This window comes from Capsicum annuum, chromosome 9, assembly GCF_002878395.1.
Source record: "Capsicum annuum cultivar UCD-10X-F1 chromosome 9, UCD10Xv1.1, whole genome shotgun sequence".
In the NCBI taxonomy this organism is placed as follows: domain Eukaryota; kingdom Viridiplantae; phylum Streptophyta; class Magnoliopsida; order Solanales; family Solanaceae; genus Capsicum; species Capsicum annuum.
Window position 1 is genome coordinate 73973592 of NC_061119.1, and position 19362 is coordinate 73992953.

At 37.0% G+C, this 19362-nt stretch overlaps 1 protein-coding gene across 1 annotated transcript in view; it reads right to left on the reverse strand.

Moving 5' to 3' along the window:
• Positions 1 to 18841, reverse strand: part of LOC107842546 (regulatory-associated protein of TOR 1) — a gene marked incomplete in the record, with an annotated part of 31904 nt that extends 13063 nt beyond the window's left edge. The window contains 8 exon segments of the mRNA XM_047396848.1: positions 4596 to 4740; positions 4828 to 4982; positions 5543 to 5703; positions 5809 to 5925; positions 6003 to 6161; positions 6270 to 6352; positions 7749 to 7851; positions 18141 to 18841. Of these exon segments, the coding sequence (XP_047252804.1) occupies positions 4596 to 4740; positions 4828 to 4982; positions 5543 to 5703; positions 5809 to 5925; positions 6003 to 6161; positions 6270 to 6352; positions 7749 to 7851; positions 18141 to 18443 (1226 nt within the window).
• Between the last annotated feature and the right edge of the window lie 521 nt (positions 18842 to 19362).

Consider the following 19362-nt stretch of genomic DNA (forward strand, 5'->3'; position numbering starts at 1 on the left):
TATATTATTAAAATGAGAGGAAAAACTTCCTCCTTACGCCAAGTGGCAGCCTAAAAATAGGCCACATGGCACTTTTATGCTACAAAATTTGGGAACAAAAAAATTATTTGAATAAATAAATTAATATAAAAAACTGGTTTTCATAAATCTCTAATTATTCAAACACACATTTTGATAATTATATAAGAAGTTGTATTAAAAATACTAACTTTAATAAATATGTAATTATTCAAACACACATTTTGATAAGGTTTGATAATTAAAAAAAACATTAAAGACTCTTTTAAGCTTTTTTAAAAACCGACTTTAATAAATCTGTAACTATTCAAACACACGTTTTGATAAGGTTTAGGAGAGCACTTGTGTAGCCAGGTTACTGTGTCCTTTAGTAGGAGCCTCTAGTCAGGAAAGTTTGGGTGTGGTGGATGTCTTTGGTCCGTGAGTGTATGTTACTACTAGGCGGGTGTCCTATCTCTTATTTGAATTGCTCGTATTTCTCTGATATGTATTTTAGTATTTCTTATTCCTTAATTCTGTTATGTCATCCATCCTGCTTCATGTTCCACTACGACCTTGTGTACTATTCTCTATCCTGAGCCGGGGGTCTATCGGAAACAGCCTCTCTACTTCTTCGAAGGTAGCGGTATGGACTGCGTACATTTTACTCTCCCCAGACCTCACTTTATGGGAATACACTGGGTTTGTTGCTGTTGACAGTTACTTTAATTTTGCCAGTTTTTAATTCAAAATCAATGTTTATTTAATCCAATTTTTCAATAAATTTCAAATTGTTTATCAAAGACAAAATTGGGGGGGGGGGGGGGGGGGGGGGGGGGGGGATAACCTAATCTACACACACGAGTAATTAACTAATTTTCTGCCATTCTTGCCTGTAATGTACTTTAGATGACATGTGTGCTGCGATACATAGATATCATATCAAAACTAAGTTCTTCCTCCTTACGATTCTGTTCCTCCTGTTTCAGTTATTCTCTTTCGGATGTGAGTTCATGATTTGATGAGTTTTCTGCCAAGTTTCTGTTTGGCCGAGTAAGTTGTGCAATTTTTCTTTCTTTGTTTACTGAACTTCTTCCGTTGGTAATTACAAGTTGATGAGTGTTAATTTTCCATTGTTTTGAATAATTTTTTGAGTGATTCACCTGATTTGCAAGGTAGGTATCTAAATGTTGCTGTAACATCACGGTCTCTTGAATAACTATTCCTATAGATCCAATTCCAGAAAGGAAGAGATGAACAAGGAAAGGTGAGGATGGGTGACCTACTGTAGCTGCTAATATACCCGGGTATGATAGATCTAGCAGTTTGTGTGAAAATCCCTTCTCTTCTGAAGAGAAAGCAGAAGACAAACGAAGATACACCTATGTTTTCTCACTTTTTTAATGGTCTGTTTATTAATAATAATCATAAAAGTGGACAATGCTGATACGCTTGACTCATTCACGGAATGATATTTGAAAAAGTACATAATGTAAACCATGTTCTAACAAGGGTTCTTTTTGTGAATGCAGGTCTTAAAACTGATCTTTAAGAACAATCATAGCCTTCAAATTTTGGAACGACCCACAATGCTGTTCGTTTTCCCCACTAATCCACAGCAATCATCACAATTAAGTAAACTGATCCAAGATCTTGCACTATGATGCAGTGATTACAGAGCAACCCGTACAGTTGCCAATACTTGCTATAGAAAGCGATGACATCAGACTATACATGTTGTACAGAAAGACACTCAGACAAACCAGATGGGCTTTTATATTCAGTAATGCTATACCAATGGAATTCCTCAATCAGTATTGCTTAGAAATGAAGTATGGTCTGCCAACATATAACTAGAGTAACAAAGACAATATCAGGAATTATTCCACAACCTAGATAGAACAAGTTATTTATCCAAGAGACAAGGTTGATCAATATGTCACAGGATTTAAATGCTCAACTTTGAAAAGTACATGTCCCTTTCCTTTACGAATCATTTTGAATTTATGACCTATGTATTTTTTGTCATTACAGATATGTATAGTGTTCATTACCTATAGTTCCAATTCATATAGTGTTTAATTGCAATTATTCAGTTCTAGATGTCAACTCAGAAAGGTCAACTTCATTTTTATCATACATCCTATGTATGCTGGAGTATTATTTCCATTTTTAATGAAGAGAGAAAGATTTTCATAATCCGGGGCAGAGCAAATAGTTACTATCCAGATCGAATCTTACACAAGGTTGCTGCTACGACTCACATATATAGATCAGAGACGATATTTCTTTTATGATAAGAGTTATGACACTAGTCATTTAAATGTTGCTTGCAATTTCAGGGATGCTGCCTATGATTATCTGTGGCTATTTTTACATGGATAAATACTGCCAAAAAAGGCGATAGAAATGTTGTTAGGCCTGAAATGACAACATATATAATAAGGATCTGAAGAACATCTGGAGAACGACTCCTCCCTTTATGGTTTGGATGTTGTGGGTAGAAAGAAATGACAAGTGTGTTGAATGCAAAGCAGTTTAATACAAAATTGGAAGTGTGATGGTTTGTGTTTGCTGACTTTATCATGTGGGCATGTGCAAAAAATAGATCTCATTAGTTCATAATATAGGAGTAATAGTTTTACCAAGAGTGCCACTTCTGTTTTTTAGAGGGCAATCTATAAAAGCGTCAAGTTTGCAATATAGAATCACAAAGAGTGCCACTTTTGTTTTTTGGGGAGTAATATAGAATCACTTTTGCAATCTTCAATTCAAAACTAAGTTCACCCCACGTAGATGATTTTGGTGAAAACTCAAACACTATAAAGTAGTGTTAAATGAGTATGTAAAATTAGGAAGGAAAATTAAAAAGGGTTTATAAGTATAAAATGATGGTGCAAAAATTAGGATGAAAAATTAGAAAGGGTTAATATAAAAGGGTCACTGAGGGGGCAAGATCGTTTGCGCTTTGCACATATACATTCAATACAAAGTGAGCCAATACTTTAATATTTTATCCAGTTAAAATCAATACATGACATTCTCAAAAACTTATGATGACATATTAAACAGTTTAAAGCCTCTACTTAAAAATGTAAAGCTGAAAATTTTATTTATATTACATGATAAAAAGGAAATGCCACAAAAACAATTTACAGTTGAATCTATTATAGTTTCTTACCTTAATTTTGATATTCATTCATGACTCTGTTCTGAAAACATGAATTTCATTTGTGATTAGAACATATATTTTCTTCCGACAGGTAAGATTAAAACATATTTTAATTGAAAAAAAAATGGTTTTTAATTTAAATTGATAATTGATGAAAGTAGTACTTTAATTTGTAATTTGAATGTTAATTGTAAAAAAAGATGAATTTGTGGTTAACCAATTTTGATTACCAAAAAGTAAAAAATTCAAACATAAATATAATAATAGAAGTTGATATCATTACGAGAGGTATTTCTGTTGAATAATATAACATAACTTTTTGCAATTTAAATTAAGATGCTATCGTACATATTTATTTATTTAATTATTACTCCTCATTATTATTTATAGAGATAGGCATCCAGTACCTCCTCAAACTACGGTCAAAGTTGCTACGACACACTCCAACTTCAGAGGGGTCCTATTACCACCCCTTGAACTCAATTTTAGCGTATTGTTGTCACCCTTCTGTGCTAACGTTGCACTTTTATTACATAAATTTGGGGGCCGACGTCAAAGGTGTCACGTCAACTAAAAAGATTGACAAAAGGTGTCATGTCAGCACAAAAGGGTGACAAAAATACATTAAAATTGAGTTTAGGGGGTAATAGGACCCCATGAAGTTGGAGCATGTCATAGCAAATTTGGTCATAGTACAGGGTACTAGATGCTTTACTCTTATTTATAGTTAAATCAAAAGATGTTAGTTGGCTTGTACCACTAATTATATGTGTGGTTACGATAATTTGAGTTTCTAGCAATAGTTATTCATAATTATATGATTTATTTTCCGCACCCAAGGGTGTCGTCTAGTGGTCAATAAAGTGTTTGAGAACCATGAGCTCACAGTTCAAATCTAGCAGAGACAAAAAAAAAAAAAAAAAAAAAATAGATCATGTCTTCCCATATGTCCTAGCCAGTTTTGGTTAACAGAGTTACTTGTACCTATTGCTGGTACAAGGTGGTGGGTATGACGTGAAATTAGTCGAGGTGTGCGCAAGCTAGCCCGGACACCACGGTTAACCAAAAAAATATTAAATGACTGACTTCTAAAAATATACAAATCAAACAAGATTACAATATTATCCACGCATCGCGTGGGCACTACACTAGTTTTACATAACATGGATATATTTGATGTAGTTACCACATATGGTGCCTGGGCGGCAGTATACTAAATTTAAATAACATAGAAAATATTTAATATAGTTACCACATATGGTGCTGATGACTAGTTTTATATAACGTGGAAAATATTTAATATAGTTACCACATATGGTGCTGATGACTAGTTTTATATAACGTGGAAATATTTAACGTAGTTACCACATATGGTGCATGCACACTATACTATTTTTAAATAACGAGGAAATATCAATGTAGTTACCACATATGGTGCTGATGAGTAGGTGGTAGCATCGGGTATGAAATTGGTGAACAATTGGCAGAGCGCATGATTCTTTCAGCAAGTAAGAAGTTTCTGAACAAACTAGCAACTAACAGATCTTGCCTGAACAATCTCTGAAATAGATCTGCAGGTTTAAAGCTCATACTTCAGAAAGAGATTTAAAGGCAAAAATTGTGATATTTGTATCAATCTAAATAATCTATTCCATTACCATGTGGGAGAACATTCCAGGCAATTGTGTCAGTAACTGCAGTAAAAATCCAATTCAGTTTGCCCAGAAGTGTCTTCCGATCAGTTTGCCGGCCAGGAATTCTATCAATCAGAGAGTAATCAAGCGACTCATGCAGCAATGAACGAGTGCAAAACCTAGACGCCAAACACACGACGAAGTGAGATTTGAAAGGTTATCAATTGTTGCAAGAGAAAATGTCATCACTTGCAAATACAAAGAAAAAGTAAACTAAAATCAACTTATTTGATAGAAGAAAATGTATCAATGTAAAAAAGAAAGCAGCAGCATATTAGGTTTAAGGACTTAGCAACACAAGCACACAGAGGCAAGTAAGAGACAGTCAAATACTTACTTAGAACACAGTGTATGGAAACTCACTAAGATACCATTACCTGTTACACCGATTGGCACAAGAGATGACCATTATTTTCGAGTTCTTTTTCTCTTCTTACTTTTTTGGCTAGATAGGATAATCACTAACAGTGAACACAGGGATGACCCCTATAGTCTTTTTTAAAAGGAGAGAAAAACTATGTAACACCATCAGATGAAAACGCCAAGTGAATCTATACAAATTAACATCACTCAAGCATTGCAGTTATGTCTAATCCATTGAAGAATTGGACAAGTGTAAGAGAAAGGAGCAGAAAGAGAAAAGGAAGAATGGGTAAGCAATTGTTGAGAGCATAATCACCATCTCAATGCCATTTTGATGGGTGTCGTAAGGCAGGAAGTGAATACATCGGCTGGAAACTCAGCACTCTGAGGAAGCGTCTCATGTGCTTCACAAGCTGAAAGCAGAATACAATCCCTTGTAGAAGTTCCAGAAGAACCAGAAGCAGTCCAGTCCTGGAGCTGATCAAACAAATCGCATCAAAATTAATTAGTGTGATTAGGAACGGATAGATCAGTTCCACGAAATTCAGTACATATACGACGTAATGTGGCAATTAAGTATACCTCTATAAAGGCATTAACAATCATCCCAGCAGCGGAGCAGTCAAACACATAGATCGATGGTGTCTTCAACCAGGAATCCAGGTCGCTGATGGGCAAAGGAATATACTGCGTATAGCTCTAAAACAAACACCCAAATAAGAAAAGACAGAAATCACCCACAGCCCTGATAAAGCAATCTGGGTAAGAAAGTAAACCTTATTAAATAGCCAAATTTCACCATTGGCTGTAGGTTTAGGAACACCATGTCCATTATAATGGAATAGAACTCGTTCTGACTTGGCATACTTTCGACAAGTTGTGCAAAGTTTCTTGACTTCATCAACAGTAGGATCCAAGGAAATTTTGTATTTAGCCTGCATAAGGTTGCCTATCAATGTTAGGTCATCATAACTAATTCATATAACAAGGCTAAGACATTATCAACTGTAAATATCAAAATGGTGGCGAAAACATTTTCTTACCCTAGGTTGCCACCTTTCATATTGTTGGTTCAAAGTTCTCCCAATTGTCTCAAGTGCTTTTTGAGGTGCCATCGAAAATGGATCTGTCAAAAACGAGACAGCAATTAGTACCATTAGATTATTAGTCTGTTGAACAATTTCAAGCACTAGCTTTTAAAAAATAAGCTGGGAAACAAATAGAATATTATTTTGAGACGCCAACACCATGAAAGTTTGTTGAGATAAGAACATTCAGATTGCTTCAAGTAAAAAAGACTCCGCCAAAAAGAACCATCATCAAATGTTATATTTTATTTTCTGTCTCTGCTAAAGTAATAACGTACGTTGCACAGATCCTTCATCCCCCCACCCCACCCCCACAAACAGCAAACAACATACCCAGTGTATTCCCTCAAAGTGGGGTCTAGGGAAGGTAAAGTGTACGCAGTCCATACCACTACCTTAGATGAAGTAGAGAGGTTGTTTCCGATAGAACCCCGGCTCAAGATAATAGCAATATAACAAACAAAAAACATAAAAACAAACAACAAAATTGGATAACACACCATTAGACAATAAAAGAAACAAGCCACCCATAGAGTAATACTATAGAACCTGCAGCAAGCGAACTGAGTCCTGTACTTAAGTGGAGAAGGGTAAAGGGCCAGGCCCGTCATCCCCGAGTTCCGGAGCCGCTGTGGTTGGCCCAAAGGGATGGCTGCTCCAAACAAATTTCTTGGTCATCTAGAAAAAAGAAAGATGAGGTTTTAGGCGGATCTATAAATTTGGCTGTGTCCACGACATATCCAACTATCGCTGGTAGAAAGGTCGCAAACTGTGAACAGTCTACTGCAAAAACAGACATTCTTGATGGCATGCAACATCCACTGTGCAGACCAACTCACCCACCCTCCCCTGAAAACAAACTGGTACACAGAGAACTACCGAGATCTCCCAGTGCTTTAGGTGACGTTCTAGATGGTTAAACATTCAGTTATGCATTTAAAGCCTCTACGAGAGTGGGGATCCTACCATTAAGTTTACTACAATTGGTTATCAAAGAAATGTTTACTTAGGTTCTATATCAAGGAACTAAGAAAATTTGGACGAATGAAACTTCTATAGCTTCATGAGAAGTCTTTTCTAACAAGTCCTCCCAGAGCATATCAAATCCAAGTTTCCTTTGTGCGCTTTATCAATAGCTAATTCTTGAGAAGTTGTAGCTATTGTCTATGTCTTTTCAACAACAATCACAATGCAAGTAAGAAAAGAAGTTAATCCTATAGAAGGGTCTCAATTTAAAAATAATTTACCACTGACATTTATTTCTTAGGGGAAAGGGGAAATTTATGAACAATCATCCTTCGGAATATAAAGTACACTGAAAATTACTAAAAGCAAATAGAATGAAATAATGGATAATCATTTAAATGAAATATTAGCAAAAAAGAACAGTAGCTGGTAATTTTAAAAGCAAAACAAGAAGACGAAGAAACATACCAACCCAACACTCCATTCGGGCACAAGGAGAGATCTTTATTACATCAGGTGGATCAACGCTGATGTTTAAACACAAAACAAGGGCAACACATCCCGTCTTCATCTGCAGAAAATTTTGCATGCTAAGATGGACAAGAAGGTAAAGATTGGGCATGTTTACAGCATGGAGGGTAAGTTCAAAATGCAAGTTATATTAGAGAGCTTGAGAAATACAGTTGAAACACATTGGTCATCAAGCATTACATGAGTCAAGTAATACTTTACAGATTAACAAGCAAAAGTAAAAACATATTTTATCAAGCATTCGACGAATCCAAAGTCATTTTTGGACTCCTTTGCAATACTGCTGTATCAATCTACCAGCAATAAGCAGCCTCTTTCTGCAAACATGAAAACAATCACATCCGGAAACCAGTGACTAGCACACAAAGGTACACCATTCGCAATATATTATTGAAGGACTACACTTCATAATAGTGCCTGGATATAATCTAAAGATGCATATTTTAACAATAAGAAAAAGGTTCACAATCGCCACCACTTCTCATGTAACGAACCTCTTATAACAAACTAAAGAATACTATGGACGAATCTAGTGCACCATTTAAATACATTTTTTTATACTTCCAGTATAAGGAGAGTAATACTTTATTCTATAAACGGTCAATCTTAATAGATGACTCTGGATGGCTTCATTGCAGTCCTATACTCAATCATATACATAATTGTGATGCTGACATGGTATTACTCATATTACTCCCTTTTCATTATCCAACAAATTAATGAAATCTTTTTCTTGTTAAGAAAAAGTGATGTTAGTTCAGAATTTCGGTGAAAGCATTCTTTTTTGTGAACTTAATTAACCCCCGAATTTATAGATAACTATCAATCCATTCCTCTGCTTGTATTACCTCTAGGGGATTGGGCAAAATCGAAATCTAAACTGGAATCCAAATGTTATGGTATGGTTAAAATTTTTCTACTAATTGGATTTTGGATTTGATTTTATTTTTAAAAAAAAAAATGGATTTTGGATTTGGGACTTCAATTTTCGGATATCTAATAATCTGAATGTTCTAAACCGTATATTAGTCCCTACCCATTAGACTTAAGCCCAAATAACCAATACTAAGTAAAGAACACAACTAAATTGGTTAATACACTTTATTAGGGTAATGGATGGTGCAAACTAAGATGGCATTCACTGTGGTAATGAATGGTGCAATTTGATATGAATAACTTTAATTGGATATTAATTGTTTGTAAGAACTTTACCTATTTGTTTTTTTAGCCATACCTTTTTGCTCGCCTTTTTTTCTCTTCTTCTATTGAGTAGTGGATGTGGTGGCCAATGGTAGACTAAGGTCATGTCATAGATCAGGGTGGGTTGGGGTTTGAACTAGGGTCTAGGGTGAGAGAGGGGTCTGGGTATGGCGATGGGTTAGGGTCCAGTCTAGGATTGAGTTTGGGGTTGGGGGCGAGAGATAGTAGAGTTAGATGTGGTAAAGGAGTTTCCAGGTTGAGAGTTGGGTCTTGAAACATAGGGACTCATCAAGGTAAGTTCGTAGAGCTCGTGAAGATTCTTAGGAAGAGGAGGATTAGTATAGCTTGTGTCCAGGAAACCAAATGGGTAGGCTCTAAGGCGAAGGAAGTGGACGGGTATAAGTTGTGGTACTCGGGTAGCATGACGCATAGGAATTGGGTAGGTATCTTAGTAGATGAAGAGCATAAGGGACAGGTGGTGGAGGTTAAGCGGGTTAATGATAGGTTGATGTCGATTGAGTTGGTCCGTGAAGGGTCTACTTTGAACGTTATTAGTGCATACGCTCCGCAAGCAGGATTGGATGAGGAGAACTTTTGCAAGGTTTTGGATGAGGTGGTGAGAGGCGTTACAAGCACTGAGATGTTTTTCATTGGAGGGGATTTCAATGGACATATTGGGTCCTTATCGAGAGGTTATGATGATGTGCATAGCAGTTGCGGTTTCAGTTTCGAGGAACAGAATGAAGGAGGAGCTTCTCTTTTGGATTTTTCTAGGGTTTTTGGGTTGTGGGTGGCGAATTCAAGCTTCCCAATGAGAGAGGAGCGTCTTATTACATTTCGTACTTCGATGGCCAAGACCCAGATAGATTTTTTGCACCTTAGGAAGGGTGATAGAGTGATTTGTAAAGACTGTACAGCCATACCTAGCGAGAATCTTTTGACTCAACATAGGTTGTTGGTGATGGACTTGGTAATAAAAAAGGGCAGAAAGAAAAGGAGTGTGGAGGATTGGCTCAGGATTAAGAAGGATAGCTTGACTTTAGATAGTGATTTGAAAATAGGGGAGCAGTTGACGACTATGGGGGCTTGGGAGAATAGAGGGGATGTGGATAGTATGTGGGAGACGACTACAAATTGCATTTGGGAGACCGTAGGACAGGTGTTGGGTATCTCGAGAGGCCGATCTGACAAGCACCGGGATGACTGGTGGTGGAACGAAGAAGTTAAGAGGAAGGTGGAGACTAAGAAGGTGGCCTATACTAAGTTGGTTAAGAGCAAGGATGATAAGGAGAGACAGATGAATAGGGAGGAGTATAAGTTAGCGGCTACGGCGGCTAAGACAACAGCTTTCGAGAGCTTGTATGCGGCATTAGAGGAGAAAGACAAAGATAAAAAGTTGTATAGGCTTGCCAAGGCTAGGGAGCGGAGGGCTCGTGACCTTGACCGGGTGAAGTGCATTAAAGGGGAGCATGGTACAGTGTTGGTTGAGGATCTCCTCGTTAGGAAAAGGTGGCAGTCTTATTTCCATAAACTTTTGAACGACAGGAGGACGAAGGTTTCGTGCTGGGGGACTTGGAAAACTCAGAAAGGTGTCGCAATTATGGTTATTGTAGGTGTATCAAAGTTGAGGAGGTTAAGGCTATTCGTAGGATGCGTAGGGGTAGGGCGACTGGGCAGATGAAACTCCGGTGGATTCTTGGAAGAGCACTAGCATGGCAGGTTTACGGCTCATTTGTTTGCACTTAATGGAGGTCTGAATCTAAATGATTCAGACTTTAGACCATTAAGTGCATTTGTTTTTTATTAAGATTTTAACTCTTAATAGGTATGAATAGGTCTTAATCATTCAGATCTAGAATCAAGTCTTAATAGGTAGGTATTCTGGTGTTGGATAATATTCACTGCCAGTTTATTCATAATCATCAGTCACCACTACTAACCACCTTTGCCAACGCCACCACTGTCAACCGACTCCACCATCGACAACAAATATAGCTATCAACCATTATTGTCAACCACTACCATATCTACTACCTCTATTATTTTAATTATATTCACCGCCATCAGTACCGTCGACAACACCACCATCATCAACCACACCGGCCAATCCATACTATCAACCAACTCATCTTACTCATCAGTCACCACCACTAACCACCTCTGCCAACGCCACCACTGTCAACCGACTCCACCATCGACAACAAATATCGCTATCAACCATTATTGTCAACCACTACTATATCTACTACCTCTATTATTTTAATTATATTCACCGCCATCAGTACCGTCGACAACACCACCATCATCAACCACACCGGCCAATCCATACTATCAACCAACTCATCTATCACAACTAGCACCACCACTAACTACCACTAATACATCACAACCTCCACACATTCTTCGGCCGCCACTACCATTATTACTAGTAACGCCACCTCTACCACCACTTCAACCACCACCATCGCTACAATTTATCTCTACTAACAACAACCTCCAACTAGCACCAACACATTATCAATCATCATGTATTCATTTTTCAGCCATCACAATCGAACCTCTAACTACTAACATCAAGCAACGTCACATCACAACCACCACCACCACTATCAACCGCCATCATCATAACCTAAGTTGCTCGGACTCTCCAAAAATATTGCCGCACCCGTGTCGGATCCTTCAAAAATACACTATTTTTGGAGGATCCGACACGCACCCATAAACATATTTGAAGAGTCCGAGCAACTTAGATCATAACAGTCACCACAATACCAACCATCACAACTATCACCACCAACATTACTAATCACTAACATCAATCATTGTCATCGCAACCATCATTATAAACCATCTCCACTATCACTAACAAACATAAATATTTTTTTTCAATTAAATAATAATTTATTTGTATTAAATTACCTACTTTTCTGATATATAATTAGTTTTTTAATTGAATTGTATTTTTTATTTTATTATATATACAAATAAAAACTTTCTGCACATTCAGAAATTGAAAAACAGTCTTAATCATTCAATTTTCAGATCTAGAGACAACATCTTAATCATTCAGATGTGCATTCAGATTCAGACGTCTTAATCTTTAAAAAAACAAATGCAGCCTTAGAGTGGTTGACAAGGTTGTTTAACATCAGTTTTAGGGCAGCGAAAATGCCCAAAGCTTGGAGATGGAGTACGATGATTCCATTATATAAGAACAAGGGAGACATTCAGAGTTGCAACAACAGTAGGGGTATCAAGTTATTGAGTCATACTATGAAGGTTTAGGAAAGGGTCGTAAAATTGAGGCTGAGGAGGATCGTGACTATTTCTGAGAAACGATTCGGTTTTATGCCAGGTCACCCGACTACTGAGGCCATTCACCTCGTGAGGAGATTAGTGGAGCAATTTTCGGGAGAGAAAGGACTTGCACATGGTGTTTATTGATCTTGAAAGGCGTATGACAAAGTCCCTAGGGAGATTCTGTGGAGGTTCTCAGAGGCTAGAAGGGTGTTTGTGGCGTACACTTGATCGATTTAGGACATGTATGACGACGCGAAGACTCGTGTGAGGATGGTAGGAGAAGACACAAAGCACTTTCCTGTTTTGACAGGGTTGCACCACGGATCGACTCTTAGCCCATTTTTATTTGACTTGGTGATGGATGCTTTGACGCAGTGTATTCAAGGGGAGTGTCTTGGTGTATGTTATTTGCTAATGATGTTGTAATGATTGACGAGACTCGTGGAGGAGTTAATGATAAGTTGGAGATTTGGAGACAGACCCTTGAGTCTAAAGGATTCCGATTGAGCAGGACTAAGAAAGAGTACTTGAAATGTAAGTTTAGTGATTTGTCGCATGAGGTTGGCGTGAAGTTGAATTCTCAGGCCATTTAAAAAGGAAAAGTTTCAAGTATCTTAAGTCTAAGATTAGGGGAATGGTGAGATTGACGAGGATGTCACTTACCGTATTGGTGCAAAGTAGTTGAAATGGAGGCTTATGTCGGAAGTCTTATGTGATAAGAAGATGCCTCCAAAGCTTAAAGGTAAGTTCTACAAAATGACAAACCAACCAACTGTGTTGTATAGAGGGGAGTACTAGCCAATTAAGAATTCCCACATCCAAAAGTTGAAGGTGGCGTAGATAAAGATGTTGTGATGAATGTGTGGCCTTACCAAGAGAAATAGGGTTAGAAATGCGATTATTCGGGAGAAGGTGGGAGTGGCTTAGTGGAGGACAAGATGCGGAAGTGAGGTTAGGAAGTGATTAGGAATGATATGGAGCAGTTACAGCTTATGGAGGACATGTACCTTAATAGGAAGGTATGGAGAACGTGGATTAGGATAGGGGGTTGATGGGTAGGAGTTCGTCCGTAACAGTAGGGAAGAGTGTTTCATCTGCGTCTGGAGTTTCTTGTTCGTGGTGTTTTGGTGATGTCTATGATTTCGAAGGGATAGTTTATCATATTATCCTGTGGTTGTCTTGTTTCTTGTATTAACTAGAAGTGTGCTATCCCATTTTGTTGTGTGCTTTTATGTTTTCTGTTTGTTATACTATTATCTGTCCTGAGCCGGGAGTCTACCGAAAACAGCCTCTCTACTTCATCTGAGATAGTGGTATGGACTGCGTACACATTACCCCCCCAGACCCCAGGGAATACACTGGGTATATTGTTGTTGTTGTTGTAATTGTTTGTAAGAAAAAGAAGCTCAACTTATAGATTCAAAACCAAAAAAGCAAAAATAACCAAACTGATTAATAAGAAATCTAATTTAAAAAAAACGATCCAATCCAAACTTATTTGGATTGTAATTTCTTGAATCCGAAAACAAAAAATCCATATTGAAGTTTCGTATCCAATCTGAATTACCCAAATGCCCACCCCTAATTATCTATATGCTATAAGACATTTTATTTTAGTTATTGAGGGGCATAATGAACAATTACACCTTCAGGCTATACTCGATTTCATTTTAAATTTAGATTAATACTAAAAGAGGACCTCACAAAATCAAATGTGTGAGGACTTTGGCAGCCATTGTTATTAAAATTTTGGCTTTTGATTCAGCAACTTATACAGTTACTACTATTGAAGAGTAATTGCAGCAGTTGTTCTTTTTGAAAGTGCGGAAGGGGACAGACTGATATGGCAAAAGGCAGCACAGGCATGCTTTCTGTCAGTTCAGCATATAAGGGTTTGAATATATCTGAGGCTAAGGAAAAGGACTGGCCATGGAAGATGATCTGGAAATCACAAACTCCTTATAACGTGAATTACTTTACATGACTTCTAGCTAAAGAAGCCGTGTTGACCCATGAGAATTTGAACAAGAGGAGATTTCATTTAATTTTTAGGTGTTACCGGTGTGGGAACAAAGTGAGACAATCAACCATCTCTTTTTACAATGTTCATGGACTGACCAGTTGTGGAACATGTTCATACTTTTGAGAAGGGTAAGGTGGGTGAAACCAAGGAATATTACAGGATTACTTAATTGCTACTTAATTGCTGGAACAAGGTTGGGAATGCAGCAAAGAAGGAAGAGAGATGGAAGATTATCCCTCTCTGTATCTGGTACACAGTGTGGAAGAAAGGAACAGAAGATGTTTTGAAGACAAATAGAGCAACCCACAGGAGCTTAAGATTATTGTCTGGCCTTATTTCATTTTTGGTGTAAACAGAAAGTATTAGCTCAGACAGTAGATAATTATTATGTTTTAGATTGTTTATAGGAGCTATAGCTAGATGAAAAGCTGTAAGATGTAATACTCTTTGATAAAGCTACTGTAATACTTTTGAAGGGGGGCTACATTTTTGATGTAGTACCTATGGATATATAGACTAATGTTACCATCTCTCCACAAAAAAAAAAACCATATTACTACGCCTCAATCCCTAGTTGGTTGGGTCCGGGTATATGAAGCATCACTATCATATATTTAGCAAACACCAAATATATAAGTATAGTACTAAGCTAATCAAATTGCAATTATTATAACTATTCCAATATAGTAATAGCAATATTAACCCAACTTCAAAGCTGAGATCAAGGAACCAACCCTTCTCATTTGGATCACTTCGCCACTCATTGGTTAAAGCACACTTCATTAGCTTCACGCCGTCGCATATGAAGCAATAACTCCTCGATTCGCTGCTTCAATCACTTTTACGGATGAAGTGATAACTTTTAACAACACAAGATAAGGGTAGTGTTCGAAAACTTGCACATACGTAAACTATACCAGCTACCTCCACAATCAACACAGTTATCAGGTAGCTCTACCCATCAAGTCTTAGGCGGGAAAAGATCAATTGGCGCTTTCTCTCTGCTCCGGATTTGAACTGTTGTTTCTCATGATTGCACCCACTTCATTGAAAGCTAGACCACAACCTTGTGTCCCTACAATTTAACATTTTCTTAAGATATTAAAATATGTTGAAGTCCTATGAGTTCTTCGCTATGTTCTTTTCTTTCCAGCTATTTCTAATAAAATACATTATCCCACTTTGCCTCAACTCGAATGTCCATGTTTCTCTGTTGATTCATCTAAAGTCGATATTCATATAGCAAGAAAGTTGTGCTCAACCACATATTATACTCTAGACAAATTAAAGCAGTCTACTTTCAGTCTTACCAAAAGACATTCCCACTAAATCCCTCCCATGAAATCAACAAGTGCCTTGATTGACACATCGGATCTCCCTTTCTTGAAGCTGGTACACCTCAAGGGAATCCCTTCTTTGTGAATGAGGTGGGCAGAATGTTGATCGGCAATTAACAACTCTTGAAGTCCAATGTTCTAAGCCTTAAAATCAAAAGCACAAAATGACCCAATGAGTTCCCCCACTCTGTATTCTAGCCCCATTGACTCCTTAATATCCTACATGTTCAAAGTCAAAACATGACATTTCAACAGAAACCAAGGAAATTTTTTAAGAGACCCACATCAACATTTAATTGTTGTCAAGTATCCCACATCGTAAAAGGAATGGGTAATTGGTCTCCTTATATGGATTTATGCAATCCTCCCCTCATGAGCTAGCTTTTGAGGTTGAGTTAGGCTCAAAATCCATTCTTTACATGGTATCAGAACCCATGGTTCAATGATCCGATGATTCAGATTGAAGACATATTGAGATCAAAGTGCAACCAATTTGATGATAACGAAGATCAGTTGTCTAGCTACATATGGAGCAAAGTTTCGAACAAATTTTCAACAATCCTGCAGCTAATCCATCTTTAAAACCAAATCAATTTTCAACCCATGTTTATGGGCTCCAACTTTCAACCCCTGCTTAATTTCAACGTTTGGGCTCCTTTCAACTCGTGCATGTATTTTTAACACACGATACACTCTTAACCTGCACTCACTTTCAATGCGCAAGGCTCCACTTTCAAACCCTATTTACTTATAACAAAGGGCTCCACTAATATCAACCCGTGCTTTTATTTTTAATGCATAGGAATTTTAACCCATATCAATTTTTAATTATGGTAAGCAACAGTGATATATGAAGATTATGTGAAGAAGATTATCAAGATTGATTTGCCAAAAAAATTACGCCAAGGGGAGATTTGTTAGGATTTGCCTGAATTTACTTTATCTGGATTTCTATCATAATTAGAATTACTTGAAAAAAGGTTTCCTTGTTGGAAAAGATCTCTTTTTCCTATTAGGTTTCTTCTTTCTTAGAGGAAGGGTTTTGTAGTTCTATATATAGAAGATCTCTCTTCTCAATCCATAACACAATAGCATCTATAATGTAGTCGTTTAAGAGTTTTGTTTTGAGAGAGATTTTCTTTCCCATTAGTTTTTATATTTTTTAATATTAGGTTGTATATTTAGGCCAATTGGCCAAATCATAAATAATATTATGTTTTTTAGTTTAGTTTTATGTCATCTGAATTATCACCGTCTTGATTTGCAAACTTTATACTTCCGCATGACGCTCTCTCAATTTCGAACCCAACAAGTGGTATCAGAGTCAGGCCCATCCCAAATCTTTGTTCACCGATGTTGGGTACCAAATTAAAATGTCCACACTCCAGTTAACGAGACCTGGGCGTGCGGGAAAGCGTTAGTATCCCACATCGAAAAAGGGATGGGTAATTGATCTCCTTATATGGACTTGAGCAATCCTCCCCTCATGAGCTAACTGTTGAGTATGAGTTAGACCCAAGGTCCATTCTTTACAATTGTATAGCAAAATCACTTAATCCTCGCAATCTTTAAGAATTGTATGTTGAGTGTATTAGTCAAGATCGAGATTGATCAAGGATTCTGCAATTTTGGAAGACACTACTGACATGTTCAAAGCGCTCTGATCAAAGTAACAGCGAAGTAATTTTCGACAAAAGTTCATAGTGTCATGTTCAAAGCGCTCTGATCAAAGTGACAGCAAAGTAATTTTCGACATAAGTTCATGCCAACGCATCCAATAAGATCACAATAAGCTATTAGTTTATCGGACATTATCATGTCTAGCACCCCAAGTTAACATCCAAGATGAAAACAAGCTTCAGCTTTACTTTGGCACCCCAAAGAAGATACTTCTGCAATGATGACATATGAGAGCTCATGCTCCCGTTCAGTACTAATCTTCAACTGTAAACCGCAAAACATTGAATTAATCTAATATACGAATTCCGACAACTCCTTGCAGATCGCAAAGCAGTCATACGAAACTGCAAAGGGCGGAATCTCTTGTTTGAAGCTCCATGTTTGAACTGGCTGTTAGAAACGAACTTGCTTTATAAAATTAAATCTCAGGACACCCAATTTAAATGACATTGATGTCTACATTTTCTTCCAATTTTTTTGAACTGATCCTAGAATAAGATTCACCCAATAGAAACTAACAAAGAAAGCAGGTTATCATAAGGTTGCATAGTAACATTCAACTTTCAGCGGAAAACTTGCCAACAAAATCAAGCAACAAGTATGATGCTTTACTGCACCACTAACCACCTTACTTACACTCCTTATGTAACAATCAAGAAAGCATTCATCAATCGGTAATATAAATCCTCATTTATTGGCTAATTTCATTCCAATACTGTTAGATAACTGTTTCCATGGCAAACCAAGGACATTGATATATACACAAACGAAAAAAAGAGTACAACTTACTCGGTCTCTAGGCCGCCATTTAGAGACCAAACCAGTGTCAGACGGACCAGAAGGAACACAATCCTCAAAACCATCATGCCTTAGCTCACATAACACAATTGTCTGCGGAAAATAAGCCATGCTTGTTGTCGTCGTCATCGCATTGTCAGCAGCAAACCCAGTACCAGCACCACCAAGATAGCTACTACTAGCAGTGTCTGACTCTCTAACATTACTACTCCTATCTCCATCCTCATTTCCAAACTCATCCAACGCTGCTGATGATTGAGAAAACCTCGACGCCATCAAATCCCCCAATGCCATTCAAATCTCAATAATTAAAGCTGTAAAATTATCCTAACCTTGCCCTAATCGAACAGATTTTGGAGTGAAACTCATAACCCAGATCAACCCAGATACCAAAAGCTCTACAGCTACCGTTTTTATACGGTAACTCGCACTGATAAAAATCAGGGTTTTCAATAAAGGGAGATTGAAAATATATTGGATTAATCAATGAAACCGGTGAACCAGCGACGATGGGAGATAGGAAGAAGGAAGGAAAGAGAATCCAGCTTCGAGAAGCTTCTGGAAAACCCGTGAAGAAACCCTAGAAGATGGTGGTGATGGAGGAGGAGAACGACAGTGCGGCTGTTGAAGCAACAAAACGAGAAAAATAGAGGAGAGAGTTGTTGTTTTTACTCCCTCCTTGCGGAGTTTTAAGAAATAAGTACACACTTCATGTTTTTTATCAAACTATCATTTATTAAATTAATATATTATTATTAATTTTAATTAAGTAGGATCAATAAATAAAATTGTGTCTTTAAATAATTATTAAATAATAAAAAAATAACATTCTTTTCAAAACAAACAAAAAAAATAATGACATATGAAATGAGATTAAGGAAGAATAATAAAAACATATTAAAATATAAGCAATTTGGCAAAATATACGAAAAAATTTATAGACTCGAGTACAAGTGTATATATACAGTGTACCACTCTTTCAAGTCACGTTCAACATCAAATATGACTAAGGTCCCCGGATTGGCCTTACAATATCAAATCATTTGAGAAAAAGTTGAAGTTTTATTATGTATATATAATTTGGATTTTTTAATTCACTAGCTTAGTGTACGTATTTTGCGCGTGTGTTTTTAAGTAAGTTTTATAAAAAAGTATTAAATCATAATAATTTATATTAAAATAAATATTGTATCTAATTAAACAATATAAGAAA